The sequence below is a fragment of the Neopsephotus bourkii genome, unplaced genomic scaffold (assembly GCF_033783945.1).
Source record: "Neopsephotus bourkii isolate Nb327-2 ecotype Australia unplaced genomic scaffold, CSIRO-AGI_Nbou_v1 NB_1759, whole genome shotgun sequence".
NCBI classification, from domain to species: Eukaryota; Metazoa; Chordata; class Aves; order Psittaciformes; family Psittacidae; genus Neopsephotus; species Neopsephotus bourkii.
The window spans coordinates 291055-309867 of NW_026902233.1; the positions used below are offsets into that span (position 1 = coordinate 291055).

At 37.9% G+C, this 18813-nt stretch overlaps 1 protein-coding gene across 1 annotated transcript; it reads left to right on the forward strand.

The window, feature by feature from the left end:
- The first annotated feature begins 7562 nt into the window (after positions 1–7562).
- LOC133225295 (protein FAM240B-like) lies at positions 7563–15888 on the forward strand. The gene is made up of 3 exons (XM_061377508.1): positions 7563–7645; positions 14045–14202; positions 15576–15888. The coding sequence occupies exons 2-3, from the start codon at positions 14063–14065 to the stop codon at positions 15652–15654; spliced, it is 219 nt and encodes a 72-aa protein (XP_061233492.1). The 5' UTR covers positions 7563–7645; positions 14045–14062; the 3' UTR covers positions 15655–15888.
- Positions 15889–18813: the final 2925 nt, after the last annotated feature.

The window sequence follows — 18813 nt, forward strand, 5'->3', positions numbered from 1 at the left end:
GGCAGAATCACCTGCTTTGACCTGCTGGCCGCAATCCTTTTAATGCAGCCCAGGATAAAGTTGGCCTTCTGGGCCACAAGCACACTGACAGATTTTCATCCACTAGTAAGTCCAAGTCCTTCTTCTCAAGGCTTCTCTCAACCCTCCTATCAATATCTCAATTGCATATTGATAGCAGGGTTTGCCCCAGCCAAGGTACAGGGCCCTGCATATGGCCTTGCAGAACCTCATGAGGTTCACAGAAGCTTGTCTAGGTCCCTATAGATGGCATCCTATCCCTCAGGCGTGCCAACTGCACCACTCAGCTTGCTGTCATCTGCAGTTATGCTGAGGGTGCACTTGATCTCACTGTCTCATCGATGAAGATATTAAACTGTATTGGTCTCAATACCAGCCCCTGAGGGACACCACTCATCACTGATCTCCATCCAGACATTGAGCTATTCACCAGTACTCTCTGGTTGTGACCATCCAGCCAATTCCTTATCCACTGAACAGTTCACCCACGAAATCCATGTCCCTCTAATAGAGAGAGAGGGATTTTGTGGCAGACTGTGTAAAAGACCTTATAGAAGTCCAGATAGATGACATCCATAGCTCTTCCCATGTCCACTGATGCAGTCATTCCTTCATAGACGGCCACTAAGTTGGACTTGCTCCAGGTAAAGCTGTGCTGGCTGCCTCAGATCACCTCCCTGTCCTCCCTGTGCCTTAGCATAGCTTCTAGGAGGATCTGCTCCATGATCTTCCCAGGCGCAGAGCTGAGGCTAAAAGGTCAGTAGTTCCCAGGGTTTGTCTTTCTACCCTTTCTAAAAATGGATGCAGTGTTTCCCTTTTCCAGTCATCAGGGACTTCGTGTGACTGCCATGACTTTTCAAATATCATGAAGAGCGGCTTGGCAGCTACAGCAGCCAATTCCCTCAAGACACTGAGATGGATCCCATCATTGTGTATGTTCAGGTTCCTCAGGTTGTCATGAACCTGATCTTTTCTTACAGTGGGAGGGACTTTGTGCCCAAGTCCCTGCCTTATGGTCCATCCACTCCAGAAATGTGGGAAGAGAAACCAATGAAGACTGAGACAAAAAGTTGTGGAGTACCTCAGCCTTTTCCTCTTGCACTATTAACCAGCTTGCCAGTTGTGCTCATCAGGGATGGGATACATCCAGATTTTTATTTAGATTAATAAACAGCAGATTGGTCTCTTCTGTCAAAGGTATTCTTGGCCCACATCTCTGTGGCTTTCTGAAGCCCATATCTGAATTGTGTGCTTCACCCTTCAAGACTTTACTATGCAGGCAGCAAGGTGATCAGCTACAGAGTTGCATCACAAGAGGGAAACAAATACAGGCTGGGGGCAGGGCATTTAGTGACACCACCCATGTCTCTCCATTAACTCTTCTGTTCCACAGTGAATAGGAAGGGAGATGAAAATCCGGACAGCAAAGTTCAAACAAGTGGAGAGATGTGCTTTGAGAACACCTGCACACACTGACATGGTTTTGAAGAATTTCCTGCAGCCTATTCAAGCCCACAAAATTTCCTGCAAAGAGAGATTTTAAATTCCTGCTGATTCTTTTCTGGATAATTCAACTCCAGAACAACTTTAGCGTAGGTCAGACTTACACTGAAGAACTTTTGACTTCAAGTTCAATATATGGGATAATACAGTTTGTGAAGGTTCTTTTCATACTTGCTAGGGATATAATGGTTCCTTAGATGAATTTGTTACGATTAACATATTAAGAATTTTAAAATTTTGTCATCAAGCTATGTCTACACAACAGGCAAGCAAAGAATTCGTTCTTCTTCAGTTCAGAAAAATATTCTTAGCCAACAGCAACATATCATTTCCTTTTTTTCATTCCATTTGGAGTTACTGTGGTATTCCAACAACTATGGACAAAAGTTTCAACTCTTAGTACATAGTATTAGGCATTTAAATACACACTTAGGAAATAGCTTAAGTGGTCTAATTTGCCATAGCACTCACACTTCACTCTTTATCATCTATGCTAATTTGCATTACCTATATGCACTAATGAAAAAGAAAATATTTCTGTTTGCTTTCATTTCTCCTTCGAATTTGGCTGTTTCACAGCTGACAGATTTTTGTCTTCAAGCTATTCACAGAGCAGGTCTTGCAAACAAATGAGCAGAGCTTTTGCAGTGCTTGGGATACCAATGTCCACTACTAGGTAATGGCCCAAGCCACTCCCTGCTCTCTCATAAATATGTGATCTTAATCTGCCATGACTTGAATTTTACTTAACACATACTTGGTACTTTGTAATCTTGCTAGCAATCTTTGCTCACTGAGGATTGTTTTAGTCAGGGACTTGTATAATGGCAGCTTCTAAGAGCTAATAGTCAAGTTTGGGTCTCAATGTTTACAAGAAACATGTTGGTGACAACCTTTTACATCCGACATTATTTTTCATTACTGGATTGAGTACAAGAGTTAAAATCAGATTTCTTTCCAGGAAGCACACACAAGAGGCAGAATAGGCCCTCAGATCTCACATTCATGTTCCCCTAAGTCTCAGGCTAGCCAGAATAAAGTCTGGGCTGTCTTTCTAATGTTAACTGATACTTAACAGGAGCCAAGAGGCAGCAAAACACAGTCTGCTTCTCAGTTCAGTTATCTGGCTGTTGTAAGGGACTGTTGGGTAGCACAGAGGTGCCCTGAGATGTAATGCAGACATATCCCTTCCCTCTGATATGCTGGTGGAAGGAAAGTGAGTACATCTAAGTACCTTTATGCTCGTTACTAGGTTGAGTTTTAGTTAAAACTGGGATTCAGCTGGGGTACAGCAGCAGTGAAGCTATAGCACTCATCAGTTACTTACTTGTACAGATGCTCTGACCACAGATTTCTTCATGATCATGAATTTTACTTTCAAAAGCAAATAGGGATGTACAGGGAGCTTAATTATCCTTATTCTTACTTTACCTTCATCCCAAATAAAATTGTTCAAATTAATTTAAAGATGATCTTGGAAACTGCTTGAACTTCCATAAAGAAAACAATGTAGCATTTGCCTCAGGTGAAGAACAGTTGTAGACTTAAGTTCTGGTCAGTACTAAAAGAAGATAAAAATCCATGCAATTAACATGCTAGCTTAACTCCCTACTTCCCTATCACTTCCCTTGGCATTACCCCATGGAAATTAATACCAATAGGAAAGTCTCTGTGGGCCATCATTAATTTTCTAGCAGCAAGCCTGAAGTCTCCAACAGCTCTATTTCATCCTGTTTATCTAACTGAAGCACCTAAATTTTGGCTAGATAGAAAATATAATGTTATAAGAAGCAGAAGACTGCATTACCCCACTGAGAAACTGTTATGTCTCCATGGTTTTTATGGGATAGAACAGCTCCAACCCCAGCTCAAACAGCATGTGCAGTTGAGTATGCTCTGCATTGTCTGATTTTAACAGAGGATCAAAAACCTCTTCCCTGCATTCATTATATTGATGCCTCAGGGTGTCTACAGCAATTGAGTTCCTAACTCCAGTGTAATATTAAGGAGGAAAAACATCCAAGCCAAATTTATAAGTAAAGATGTCATCAACACATCGTCGTAGAAACCTTTCTGGACATGTCCTTGTAGAGGTCTAGTTTATTTGACATGGACTTCAAGGTAGATTCAGACACATGGAAATACTGAGAGCAGGTGACACCAGAAGCTTTTTCCTTCTTTTGTAGCACAATTCCCCCCTGCCGTGCAAGGAGCCAGGCTAATTACACTTCCATGGGAAAGCATCTGTGTATCTAGCAGATCCAGTGGGTAAAATTCAGCCTGATGCAATTAAAGATGCTTGGAAACTTTACATTCCTGGTAAAATAGAATCACAAAAAAGCTGCAGGCAGGCAACTACAAGAGAATGACTAAAAGTTACTAATGGATCTTAAATAGCTATTTTTTTTTTTTTTAATCTGTGTCACAAAGGCAGTATCACAGCCCCAATAAACAGTAAACAACCTCTATAAATGTTTCAGATGTCATGTAAGTAGTGTCAATAAGAAGTTCAATTCAGCTAGTAAAATATGTCATCTCTTTAATCTGCTTCTTTACTGACCTTGAGATTGTCTTACAAGAGGTATTAGAGAGAAAACAATTGTGTGTCTTAGGTATGGATGAAGTGATGTATGTACCATCCAGAATGCACTCAGAGGAAAAATTCAGAGTAGATAAAAGGTATTTTTGTGTGTAAAGTGGAATTCTAGCTCCCACTTAGTCTTAATTTTTTTTTTTTTTTTCTTAGTTAAATAAGTCCCTGCTGCTTTCAAAGCTCAGCCCAAGAAAGGAAAAATGGTTTGGAAAAACTTACTGAAATTAATTTGACCCATTCATTTGCCCAGTCACAATTTTCTCCATATACTTTAATCAGACACTCAGTGTCATACCCAGTAGGCAGGGTTAGAAACTTCAGAGCATCTTCTTTTCTCTAGATGCGCAGCATCACAGAGTTCAAACCAATGCATGTGCAGTGGAAACAGGGGAGCACTGGCCCTCTGCACAGACATATGAGAGTGACTGCAGGACAGCCCATCGAGGAGCCTCCTGCCTGCTGTCTTACTCTGGAATATTAGACCCATTAAAGGCTCCAGTCTGATGGTTTTCAAAGACAGATTTTAAAACCCTCACAATGTAAATATTTACAGAAGCATCAAAACCAGTTAACAATCAGCTCTTATGGGAAGACAGACAACTAAATTGATCAGGCTCATACCTGCCATCTGAATCATCTACTTCATTTTGGAGTTTGTGACCTTTTGAAGAGGCTATTAATGCTGTTGCAACCTGTTCTGCTACTGGACAAGTGAGAAGAAAGTCCAGTATTGACAGAAATCCCTCTTCACAACTTTCTGACTGTCACTGCATCAATCAAGAATGAGAAAGATGTGAATACCAGATGCATGATGAATAGAGGAGAAAGACACCTCAACAATATGGTACAATACCTGCTTTAAAAGCTCACTGCTCTGGATTTTATTTTCTCTAGCATCAAAAAGAAAAGAAGCATGAGATAATTATTTAATTAACAAGTTCTTCAAGAATCACAGAATTGTAGAATCACAGAATCGTAGAATCACAGAATGATTTGTATTGGAAGGGACCTTAGTTCCCATCTCCATACCATGGGCAGGGACACCTTTCACTAGATAAGGTTGCTCGAAGTCCCATCTACATCTTCTATGGACAGCCTGTTCTAGTGTCTCACCACCCTCATAATGAAGAACTTCATCTTAATATCTAATCTAAATCTGCCTTCTCTTGGTTTAAAACCATTTGCCTTCTCCTGTCACTACTTGCTCTTAGAAAAAGTCCCGCTCCAGCTTTCTTGTAGGCCACTTAGGTTTTGGAAGGTTGCTGCAAGGTCTTATATACATTTTGTATGATGTCTTCTACTTTCACATCCTTCCCTTTAGCATCAGGTCTAAGAACACACACAGAGTGAAGGGGCAAAATGGGCAAAATACAAGCAAAACATATCAGGATTACTTGTTTAAGTGTAAGAGCTGATTGCTACTTTTTATTTCCAACTCTATTAGCAACAGCACACAGGCAGAACACAGAGGCTTAATTGCTGCAGAGAAGTAACATTTCAGCCCCTCCAAGGGTTTACACTTTGTCAGTCATTTTACAGATTCTTCTGTGGTCCCTACTGATGACATTAAGCATGTGTTTGCAAGAACTTTTGCAAACTACAGATGAGTGCTGTCATACAAGCAGGTTATGGTAAGGAACTCTGAGATCTGCTTATGAAGTAAACAAACAGCTTAAATAATTTTCACTATCTAAAAGCTTACTTGATATCTGCCCTGCTTTTGAGGGTGAACTATGTCTTTCCAGTCACTTGTCATTTGACTGTTTCTTCAGATATGGGTAGCCCAGCAGAGTACTAGTTCTGCCAGGATTTCAGAGTGCTGGTCATCAATTTATTGTCACATAAGGTGCTACCATGAATTACGGATTGTTCATTGCAAATTCAGTCAGCATGTATCATACAAGATGTATCTAACCTACTGGAGATTATCAGAGTGTACGCAATGTCTATCACATTTTGGTTTTGCTTTATATAGGGCATCTTATCTGCACAAATGCAGAAATACTAATGCACCAGAAATAAATGTTCTGATGGTCTGGTGAAACCTAAACACTGAAGTGCCCTACATTGTAACATAAAAGAAACAAAACTCTGATTTATTGTAAATTTATCTAGATATGTTTAGGGAGAAGGGGAAGATACTCAAGCTCTGGGTCTAATGGCAAGGAAGCAAGAATACTGTTCTGCAGCACCGTGGTGGTTAGCACTGCTGTATCAAGCTTGGGCACCAACCTATTTTTGTAATACTGAATTATTTTAATATACACCCAGCAGATTGCATTTGCCTGTGATTTTCAAAGTCAGAGAGAGTTTGACCTGATGTCCCAAAAACAGAGCAATCAACTTTACCTATGATACCTTTTTTTCAGTGCATCTAGGATCAAAAGCTCTGAGACCAGGTTACCATTGTTATTACTAAGCATGCTTAGAGGGAAGAGCTGATTTTTGTGATTTCGTAAGTTAGGAGATGGAACAACATATTGAAGAAAGTTAACAACATTTTTAAAGAGTTAAACAAACTGACAAGTATTTGGAAAGAGTCAAAATTTTCTTTTACATGGAAAGGCTGCAGCTGTTAGATATTGCTCAGGGATTTCTCCTGTAAAGCTGACTGCAGAAAAAATGAATACTTAAATTTAAACTACAGAAAGCAGCCATTATATAGATGCTGCTTTTGCTACTTAAGGTCTGAAAAATTACAACAAAGGAAGGTTAAAATAATCAGTAATGGTATAAATACTACTTAAGCCAGGAGTCACATATGGTTTATTAGCAGTGTAGATGGATTTATTGAAAACTGAGATAAGCAGATACATCTGCCATCAATCAAACCTACAAAATATTTTCCTCAGAAAAGGAAACGTAATGATATAAGTGCTCATCTAATAGAATTATAACAACTCCAAATGGTAAAACTAGTGCTGTCTCAATGCATTTTGTCGCCTAATGTTAACCAAACAGACAATTCCTATGACGATTGCCTTGAAGAGAACAGAATGCGTTATAGGTCAAAATCAAGCGCACATCCTTAGATCAACAGCTCCAAAGCACTGCATACTTCTGTAAGTCACCCTGTAATGCAAAACCAAGTGTGATTTGTCACACCATTTCAACCCCCATTAAAGCTAAGATAGCAGTGTGGAAGTTTTCAAATTTCACAGGATAAATATTAAAATGGGTAATACTTGCACATATTTTAAAGAAAATCCTCAGCATTTGCCAAGTCATGCTCTCTGAGGTATCTGCCAGTGTGGGAGGGATGCATGCTCTCAAGGGGACCTGTGTTTCATGGTCATCTCAGGCAGGGGGCTGCAAAGTTCATTAAATGATCTTATCTTGCTGCTGGTTCTGTTCAAAATAGCCTTGATATGATGAAGGACTTACGTTACCCCCACTTCAAATAAAAAGTACCGAGGGATGCATTTCATTACTGCCCTGTGACACCGGAGAAGCCAGGGCTGCAGTGGTCATATTCCTCATTTGTTTGTGTCATACAGAGGATTTATTTGCAGGAAGAGTTCAACTGCAAAGGTAAGCAAGTATCTGGGGGGTTGTAGTAAGTTTTTCATAGTAGTGTCAATAAGAAATACATTTGTTCACTAACTTTAATACTCACTAAAGTCTATTCTAGGAAAGATGAGATTGTAAGGAAAATACCAGTGGCAAGTGCCCAGTTTAGCAGTATTTTGAGGAATCTGGGTAGCATTGGTACAGAAAAAATATTTACGGGCAATTTCCATGCCACAGCCCTGGATAAAACAGCAGGATATGTGGCTGTATATTCTTAACTTAAAGGCTAAGCAGTAGCCAAGGTTACACATACACTCCTCTCACAAGCGTTTTTTAACAGTTATCTGCTTCTAAGAGGCTTTTTAATTTGATGGTAGACACCTTCACATGAATCAGGATTAGTCTCTTCTGCATGTTTTGTCAGAACTGGATGATCTGATGAAGAACATTAGCCCTTTGCAGGATTTATCTTCTTTGATCCTACACCATCGGGTCCTTCTGTTCTTAAACATTAAACAAAACAAAATAAAAGATACTCAAGATTCTAGACTAATTTATGCTATATACTTGATCTTACGAACTCAGCAGCTCATAGGATCAGGCTTCAAATGTATCTGGCAATGGAGAAAATCTAGTGATCAGAAACAGCATTTGATCACACAAGATAGGCAGCTGTTTTAAACATGCCTTAGATGTTAAATGCAAAAAAAGTTTGACAAATCTATGAAAAGCTCAGGAAAGGTATTTGGACATTCTGTATTAGATGATGCTTATGAATGCTTGTTTCCTTGATGCTCGCCACTGTGCAACTACCACCACAGTCCTGTTTGTGTGCGCTGGTGGCAGAATGTGTGGGAATGCAGGCAGCCACAACAGAGAGACAGGCGCAGGGAGTGGGAGAAGCTGAGGAGCAGAGGAGAGCTGAAAAGATGCTCCAGAAAAAGGTTGGTGGTATCAGCATTGGCAGCTGCAGACAAAAGCAGCCCCAGCAAGAAATGGAGAGAGAATTTACAGAGGGAGTAACACACCTGGGGAAATCAGCTGGGAAAATGATTGAAAATGTGTCAGTGAACCAGGTTAATCCAGAGGGCTGGCAAGGGAGGTGAACAGGGCAGAAGGAGAAGTTCAGCAGACACAAACGTGGAGAAGGAAAACCTGAAGTGACCTCCTGTGGAAGCCCTTGGCTATGGGCTAAGGAAGGATTCTCACTGAGAACTGCAGAGTGACAGAGAGCAAGAAGCTAAATAAACAAACAGGCACAGGAGCAGAGCTAGGATAATAACAGTTGAATGGATGACCTGGAGGTAAATGAAATTGTTGATTCCTCAAGTGTTTTGCTCAAAAGGTTTTAAGAATTTTAACCCTTAGCCAGAGGACTGCTGAGCCCTCTGGTACAGAAAAGCAAGGCAAAGAATCAGTTCCCTCCAGTTTGATAATTCAACTGTACTGGAGTCTGGTAGGCAGGGAAGAGTGAAAGCAGATGAAGAGAACTGAGGCCTAACAGATGAGGATGACAGAAGAAAACATGTGGAGTTTGTGGTGTTCAAAGTCATTGATACTGCCACTGTAGCAGTACAAGATTCAAAAAACACATAGTTGCTGCAAGCCTTGCCTTACTATGTTTCTTCATCAAAAAGGTATGATATAATAGAATCATAGAATAATGGTTTGGGTTGAAAGGGACCTGAAATCCAGCCTGGCTTTTTCATATGAGAAAAGGTCCAAATTTTGTAATACCTCAAAGAATTTTAAGAATAGGTATTCTCCAGATCGAAAAAATAGACTCAGACCTATCAGCTTTTCACAGAAAAGCAGTAATGAACTGTCAGAATTAGGAGCAAGGTAAATGGTTGAATAGAGACTGCTGCATAGTGCCTAGTGCAAACATTTTAGCTTGCATGTTAGAATTTATTAGCTAAATGCATACCTGTAACTCGTGCACGCAAGTAACTCCTACTAGTATTGCTCAGACACATGTCAGTATGGTTGGCATTTTCATACACATAAAATTCCCATTGCATGGGAAAATCCAATTAATTTGACTGGAGTTTATACCCAGACAACAGTTTCCTGACTGAGAATACATGAGGCTGTTCATGAGACAAGCACTATGCAGCTGCCGCACACACAGAAGGATACAGGAGATTCAGTTAAAATGCTTTCTTCTGTCCACAAAGAGTTTTACCTAGGGTCTAAAGACCTAAGTTGGATGTGAAGCAGGTATGTTTCCCCAGACAGGATCTCAAAGCAAACCTCATTAAGCCCTTTGAGATGCGAATCGTTGCTACCTGCAGAAGCAGAAGATAAATAATGTATTCAAGATGCAAGGGAAGAGATGGAACTCATGGTTGCGATTACTAGTCCAGTTTTCTAAAATCAAAGCAGATTTCTCATTGTTTTAAAGTCGAACATAAACATTAGCATAAAAAACCTACTCTCCCATACATCATGCAATTTTTTTATTAATAAAATGCACTTATGTAATAAGCACAGTCTCCAAGCAAGGTCCATGAAAATGCAGATGAATAAAATACTGTATTATTTCTAGGAAAATGCATAAAACCCTGAAAACTCTGACTTATTGTGCTATGCAAGAAGCATAAGGAGGTGGAAAAAACAGCTTTTCTGGTGCATATAGGTTATCTGTAAATTTTAAAAACCATTTAAAATAATAATTTCTGTTCTACTACAGGAAAAAAAAGCCCTACACTTCTCTTTACATACCATTTTGTATTTAAGAAGCTTGTGACTTCCAATTCTTTCCACGGAACGTTATGTTTCTTATCATGGTAATGGTTTTTCATACAACCAGTGAGTTCCAGCCTCAAACTATTGCTTTTTTTTTTTTTTTTGCTTACAAAAAAGTAAAGATGTCACATCAAATTGATCTTACATTCCTCTTTTGTTCTACAAACATAATTTCTCCAGAGATCCAGATAACAGTGTTAATGTCACTGCTCCCCTACCTTTCTAATACGTCTTTTAATGTATTTTTATGTATTTTAATAGTATTTTATTGTATTTTAGAAGTATTTTATTGTATTTTAAAAGTATAAATAACAAAATTATTAAATCTAAAAATAAATAATCAACTTCATCTTATATAAGATAAAGCCTTCCTAGAGTTTACCCAGTTATTCTTTTCATTTGAGCAGCTACATTTGTTCACCAGCTTGCAAACAGGACTCTGTTAAAGATGATTACCAGAAAGAGGTTCACATTATTGTTGTCTTAAGACTGTCACTAGAGACTTAAATAAACCTTCATTTAGTCCTAGCTGTTGCAGTGTAGTTTAAGTCAGACCTAATTGCAAGATCTAGAAAAGCGTTATTACAATGGCCTAAATGATTTAAAATGTATTTCTGCTAAACTTTTTGTATCATATGTAGAGATTATTTGTTAAGGCTGCTTTGGAGGCTGCTTTTATTAAGTCTTTTCCCCTCTTCTCTTTCCATATTAAGTGATGTCCCTTTTGCTAACTACATTGAATGAGGTTTTTAGGCATGAAAATAATGTGTACCCAGGTGATAACTGCTAGTGGAAAGCCACAGTACAGGCATTTGTCCTGTTAATCTCCGAAAAAGATGTAGTAGGAGGAGAAAACAGTTTCCATTGCTGAGGTTTTAGCACGAAAACCTCTATCTTAGAAAAAGCGAAACACTGATAGATTAGGTTCGATGTCTCTGATTTCTTACACAACCCTGAAGGCTTATGGCAACAGTTTTGAGATAGATACAGAACAGAGGTGAATTCAAACACCTAGGCACACAACGCATAAAGGCAAAGCAAATTAGGTGGGTTATTTTAGCAGAGTTATCATGCACGTAAGCAGACACAAATAGATTGAAATAAAAGGTAATTTAGGATAAGATGATTTTACAGTTCAGAAAAGCAAATGCTGACACATTGACATACATGTTTATCAAGGATGTACAAGGATTAATTAAATAATGATGTAGAAGTTTAGGTGCTTTGATACATATTTGACAGTTCTCCAGTATTAGGGGAAACGAAAATTAAGATTAAGGTTTGAGCAAGTGAAAATTCAACACCCATGTATCCATACATTAACACGAAATGTTGACTTGGACAATGCTCTTGGTATGCCTGAGCAAGCACATAAAAATAAAATTTCACAGATAATAGAGAAAAGCACTAATTCCTGCTCCCACACCCAGAAAACCTACCTAAACCTGTAATGTGTAAACTATACATACTTAGTAATCTCAACAGTGTTCTAACATCCAGTGCTAGATGTGAGGTGAACAACACTGAAAACTAATTCCGAACTTCTCTTTCACTGTGTTTAAAGCTTTTTCTTTCGGATTTTTTTGCTGTGGGGAGGGGTGTTGGAGAGGCACATCTATTCTATACTTTAAAGCCAGCAACAAAAATACCTGCAATCAAACCAGGAGGCAGAGTACTTAAAACTAGTAAAGGATAGGTGTACCGTAAAAATATACACCTGGACTCAGTTATACCTCATGGCAATGAGTTCCACAGCTTTGTCTTACTCAGGAGAGATATTCACCCTCATGTATATAGAAAAGATACATCTGTAGTATCTGTAGTATATTAAACACGAATTCATAATCATTCAGAAGGAGGAAGTTCTTATGTTATGGGGTTACTTCTGATTAAAGAAACCAGGAAACATTGTTTCCTGACAGTTTATTTTGAAGCCTCAGAGATATCTGGGAAATTTGCTTGCTGCTCTTCAGAAATAGTATTATTCTTAGAGATTATCTCTTGGAGTGGAAAGTCCACTAGATGGCTAAAACTTAGGTGACTAAAAAACACCTAGATGGCTGTTACTGTGTATTTTTCATCTATTTCTAGATCTGTTACACAAAAATTAAAAAAGGGTAGTAACTGTTACCTGGGAGAAGAAATGTGTGTTGGCATTAATATATATTTGGATATTTATAGAATACATATATTTTATCGAAACATATATTGTTATTAAGAAAACTTTTGCCAAGGTGTTCAGCTGTACTTGCAAGTCACATTACAGACTGATGCAAACGCTTATACATCCACCTATAATTTGCTCACAACCTGAAAAAAATGTTCAGTAATTTTTTATTTTTTTTTTCCCCTGCAAAAATCAGGCTCAAATACTGGGATTCTGTCGTTTGGCCGTAAGATGTATGGAGGTTTTACAGAGAGCCACAGGAGAGTCACAGGGAAATCTCAGCAAGAAAGGGACCTCTTCCAAAGGCCTGTCTTTGCTCTCTGTTCATAGAGTATTTATAATGTGTCTCACAGTTTTTCACAAAACAGCCAAATCTCTAAATTACATTTTCTAAAGGTTATCAATTCCCAATTTTGTTTTTCTTACAATGCCTGGCAGGGGAATGGCAGCAGTTTCTTCAAGCTCTTCCAAGCTAGCCTTGAGGGGCTTGTTTACTAGCTCTCTATGGCTCTGATTAAAATAAATTACAAATAATTTCTGTGAATTGAAACAATGCATGAGAGAGCCCTAAATACATGTTAAAAAAATATATTCTAGAAAATATTAAAATGGCATGTTCATGCAAAACCACACAGCAATTTGGAAGGCAGCATAGATATACTCATTCCATATTTAATGAAGTTTTGAAAGGAATGATATGACTTTCTGGCTGTAATGTGGGATACAGGTGCTTGACTGTTAGCCTATGACTGTCATCATGAGACAGATAGATTTCTAGGATAAAATTAATTCCAAGATTTATTTTTAGGGTGACATTAAACAAAGAGGGGGAGTACAGAATTGTCACAGATACACAAATATATTCAATGAATTTGCTCTGCTTTGAAAATTGCAGAAAAGGGAGAAATATTTAGTAAGCAAATTGACTTTTGCAAATCAACATCTTATAAAATTATGTATATACTTTTATACAAAAAAAAAAATTTCTCCACTCCTGAATAATATTAGGGTAAGATAAGAATTAATAGCAAATCACCAGGGCTCTTCTTCTTCACTGTTTTAATCTTAATCTATAATGGTCACTTTATCATATTATGGTCATTAAAATGGTGAGAAAAATCCCACTAGATCTGGCAACTTTTATATTTCCTTTTGATTTATGAGTACGGTAAAAAGTATCTTAATCACCAAACTAGAGAATACAACAGAACTGCCCTGCAATGTGTGCTTAAAGGTCGCAGGCAGGTGGAAGTGAGAGATATTTGAGGTCAATTAGCAAGAATTTAAATCACTGAAGACAACATATTCTCAAGTGTCATAGCTAGGAATGAAAAGCTGAAATAGTGAGTCATGCCCACTGTTATCCTGATGCTCCAAAAGAAGACAAACACAAACCCAAAACCAAACTGTATGACCCCCCATGCTGTGAAAATCCAAAACAGCAAGAGTGTGCTTTAGCCATGAAAACAGACAAGGAACCAATAACGTGTTATATGCTTTTTCAGACTTATCCTTTAGAGAAAATGAATAGCCAATACATACGTCATGAAGTGAGAGGATGTGAAACCGGTGACCTGAGGAACTTCTGGGAAAAGACTATTGAACAACAAACTCGATATCTGCAGATTGAAAAAGAACGTCAGCAAAGAAGTGCTCTAACAAAGTGGGTAGTTTGCATCCAGAAATATTATTTGAGTTTGCACTGTAATTCCTTTTTAAAGAAAAGTGATACCTATATTTAAGTCATGTAATGAAAGCTGAAAATATTTTTCTTAGATTTTTAGAAATAATATATCTTCCCAAATTGACATGCTAATCCTAACATGTCTAAGATATGGTTTAGAGAATAAGAGAATAATTAATTTAATAAGAGAATAATTCACTCTTATTCTTAAATGGATCTGAAGTGCAGAACTTTCTGAAGTTACCAGACAATATTTAGCAGTGCAGGTTTGTCTTGAACACCAAGACTTAACATTCACAGCAAACCTAGCACAGATGTGTACCTGGCCCACCTTCTTTCTCTATAGCCTTGTCTTCACAAGAACATAGTTTGAATTCATTATCTTAATTTCAAATAAGGCAAATCCATAATAAAGCAGACAGTTTAAGTGTACTGACTGGCCAAGGCAACCATCATCCATAGCTGTATTTACGTCAATCATTTATATTTACTTTAATCAGACACAATGAGGAATATCAGTCCTCAGCAAGACCAGTAGTTTTACTTCACATGAAGTCTCCATAAGTGGTAGGCTCTTGCAAAGATGGGTATTTTGGTTTGAGATCATTCAATAAGTAAACATTTTTTATTTTTCAAAATCTCCCTCATACATCCCTTTAATATTGATACTTCAAAATATAAGAGCAAAGGTGGCCTTGCATTAACAACACTGGATGAAGGAACACTGGAATTAATGTCTAGTATGCTTTATCCATTTATGTCTAGTATGTTTTATCCATTTGTAACTAAGATGATCTTTGTGTCTCGACTGAGTCCTCAATTGTGAAATTCTGTCTTTTCCATTTGAGGCAGTCTTTCTGTGGCACCTAGATACTAAGATAAAAAACCACCCCAAAACACACAAAATGCAACCTGTCACCTAAAGCTGTGCACTATGGGTCTAGCAGAAGTTTCAACACACAGTGTTTCCAAGCCACACAGTGCTCAGTAGCCTCTATGCAGTACCCTTTTTAAGGCACTTCTGAGGAGGAGAGGGACTGGGGAGATGTCGGGTGATGCCACCCAGCAGGTGGCAGCAGGCAATCTCCAGTGCAGGTGACAAGTCACTCCAGCATACACAGGCACTTGAAGAGGGATTGGTGAAGATGAACCACAGATCTCAGGTGAGCTGTCATCGGGGTTTAAGAACCAGTCCTCAAGTGCTATCCAGCAAAGCACTCTAAAGAGGGAGGTCAGTCTGCATGACAACTGGGAATAAGCACCAAAGCATACCACCAGTGGGAAACATGAAGGGTATTATCCTGTTCCCTGTAAAATTGTCTGGGCAAGCTAATCCATGTTTCTGTCCTTAGGCTCAGAAATGAATGGATGGAGAGGCTGGAAAAGAGAATAAAGATGTTGAGGACCCAACCTGAAGACACATCCAATTGAAGAACCCACATCCATTACATGTTTGAGGAAAAAAAGGAATTTTTTCTTAGGAAAGCATGATGGTGTGATGCAGAAGCTAAAGTCAGTTTTACTTTGTGGCTTACATGAGCTATAATTAATTAGCTGTCATTGTTAGAAGTTTCATTTATAACATGTCTGATGTTGCTTTTAAGATTATGCATCCATCCCTTCATTTGAGCAACAGAGACTGAAGTACTCTGAAGTCCTCTGTATTAGCACTCTGAAGACTAATAAATCATGGTTCGCTGAGCAGTAGATGCCTGGAAAAAGAATTTAGTTACACACTTAGTGCTCAGCAGAGGCATTTCCTCAACATTTTATGTTTCTGCATAGACTAATCATAACCTTATGAATTTATTTTCTTTCAAAATTTTGTAATGGTTAGTTCAGGGTTTTGGTTTGGTTTGGTTTGTTTTTAACACTGCTGAGCCCAGTTCAGACTAAGAAAGAGGGGACATGCACAAACGATGGCACCATATCCCACATTACTAATGGAGACAAGCCTGGTGGGAGTTACAGATCCTAGATGCCATATAAAGTCTGTAAAGATATTAATATGTACCCTGACAAGTAGGCTCTGTGAGACACCAAAAAGAATTGCTCAATCAGTTAACCTACATTAGCTAACTTGAGACACTTTATCAGTAAAGACGAAACAACTTGGCATTTTAAGGCTGCTTTTGGTACCTGACCTGGCTTGTCTAGAGCTGTACTGACAAACTGTTTCACAGAGAAGCCTGATGTATTTTCACAGGTGTCTGTCATAAGTGACAAGCACATTTTTCCTCTAACACTTTTTTTCCCCTTTAAGAGCCAGTAGATATTCCTTGACAATCAGTACCTTCAGAAACATGGCAGGCTTCCTCTCCCACATTTGACATTAGTAAAAAATGTCTGTAGTTCCTTTCTTTCCCGATGCCTCCTTAGGAAATGTGGCATTTCCTCCAACAGTATCAAAGCATTTCAATAGGCAGGTGAAATAAAATTGCTTCATTTTTAGGGTGACTGCTTTGTTGCCACCAGAATGCTTGGGGTAATGTACTGCAAAATGACTTGTTTAGAGCATGCTAAAATTCTCTTCACTCAATTGCTTAAACTTTTAGTCCCTTTCTATAAGACCATTTCACTACTTCTCTGATAATTCATACTGCTTCGGAGTAAAGAATTTGTTATTTGCCAGTGGACCCAGAAGACAACAGCAAAAGGGCTTGGCGTTGTAAAATATTTAGAAAATCTGTTCTTTTTAAAGCAAAACAAAACTTTGAAATGCTATTTTTTTCTTTCTTTACCCATCACCTTTTAAATCCACTTTTGTATCCCCCAAGGTCAAACCAAAACTGTTATGAGAGTTTAAACATGTAAATAATGTTTAAGAAACCTGAAAAATCCATTAAAGTCTGAAAAAAAAAGAGATGACCTTGGAACATGCACTTAAAAGTCAAGACAGCAAGCAGGAATGTTACCAAATTTGAGAGCAGAGTTTGCCTGGCATCTGAAAAAAGCTGCAAAATTCATATTCTTCAAGTGAGTTTTTTTTCTTAAGCAATTTATAAAGTATCACCAATGGGGAATATGCAGGCTAACAATAATATTACAATATAGCTATGTTTTAATAAACAGTCACCGAGTATCTACACAATATTAGAGTTCAGTAAAAGTTAGATTTCTTTGAAAATGACAGGTCACAGACTTCAATTTTTCCATCACCTTCTGTGCCTTGTTTTTACAGTAACTCTACCCGAACTCCATCGTGATTTATTTTTATACCATTTTTGGATGATATTAGAGTTTGAAGTAAGCCAAAGAACCAATTTACATCCCCTCATTCCTGTGTAAGTGACCGCACAAGGTGCAGAACAGAGGGAATCAGAGTTGGCATATTTTAAAAATGAAAAAGGTGCCCCTCACCTTTTGCATCTCACCTAGTTGAGATCCTTCTTTTCTCATAAGGTAAGTCAGACTGAGGAAAATCCAAGAAAAGGCAGGGAAAGGCATACCAGGAAGCGACTCCCATTTGATTCCCTCATTGCACATCTGATATGGTCATGTAATTTTAAAGTGCTTTGGAATAGGTCTCTATCAAGCTAGAACACCCCAAAATAATACCTTTAAAATTATAAAAAGTATATTATTTTTACAGTCTTCATCTATTCCAGCCCAAGGCCAAGAGAATTTTAGAAAATGTATATGCAGAATTAAACCACTTCTCATCTGAGAATTGCAATTTCACCTTTAGTGTCTAGATGAATTATTCCAGGCTCAGATTCCAGAGAATTAGATTCAGGACTTCAGGCCATTTGATCTTTATTATCTAAATGCTAGCAACATGTTTTCATACAAATGCCACTACTTTTGCAGGGGTAATCTACACACAAGTTTTGTAAGTTACCACAAAAAAACCCAAAACAATAATAAAAAAAAATCCAGAGAAATAAATATAATCTAGAGTCAATAAGCAAAAATAAAAAAGTGTAATATCATTAAAATTCAAATTTAAATGTCAAGAAACAATATTAATCAAAAGCTGGGGCAGAATCCAAGATGAAAAGGGTTCTGGCATTCAAAAACAGAAAAATAGAAATCTTTAATTTACCTTGAAGGTCATAAGAGAAATTAAAAGGCGGGGGGGGAAGAGAGAGGGGGAAGAAAAAGAAAAACCAAAAACCAACACAAAAGTAAACTGCAATTTCTCTGAGACTCAGAAATGAGCCCTAATGTTATAAAAATGAGCAGAGAAACTTGACTGTAGGACTGGGCAACTCATCAGATGGTAACTGATAAAATCAGCTGGGTATTATAAAGTCACAGTTAGAGATTATGTTGAGATGCTTTTCAGCCTATTTTTCACCAATACAGAGTTTCAGAGAGGTGCAGGATTCAGTTAAGTGGGTTAAACTTAGTAACTGTAATGTTTATAAAGTAGCTTCTTAAAAAAAACACTTCATTTCTCTTGATTTTTTCTATCCATATTTTCACATTACTTTTGAGTGTAACAGCAAGAGATTTTGAGTTATGCCAATCTAATTTTATTAACTTTGTAATTAAAATGCAGTAGATACTCACTTATCTTCCTAGCTGTCCTTATTTTATCATTCCTTTGCTTCATCCTGACACTTAGTATCAAGAAAATGAATGTTG

Excerpts from the sequence above, each read along its gene's own strand:
- LOC133225295 (XM_061377508.1), top strand. The coding sequence starts at position 14,063 with ATGAATAGCCAATACATACGTCATGAAGTGAGAGGATGTGAAACCGGT. Across the intron at positions 14,203-15,575 it reads CAAAGAAGTGCTCTAACAAA|GCTCAGAAATGAATGGATGG; the intron begins GTGGGTAGTTTG and ends TTCTGTCCTTAG.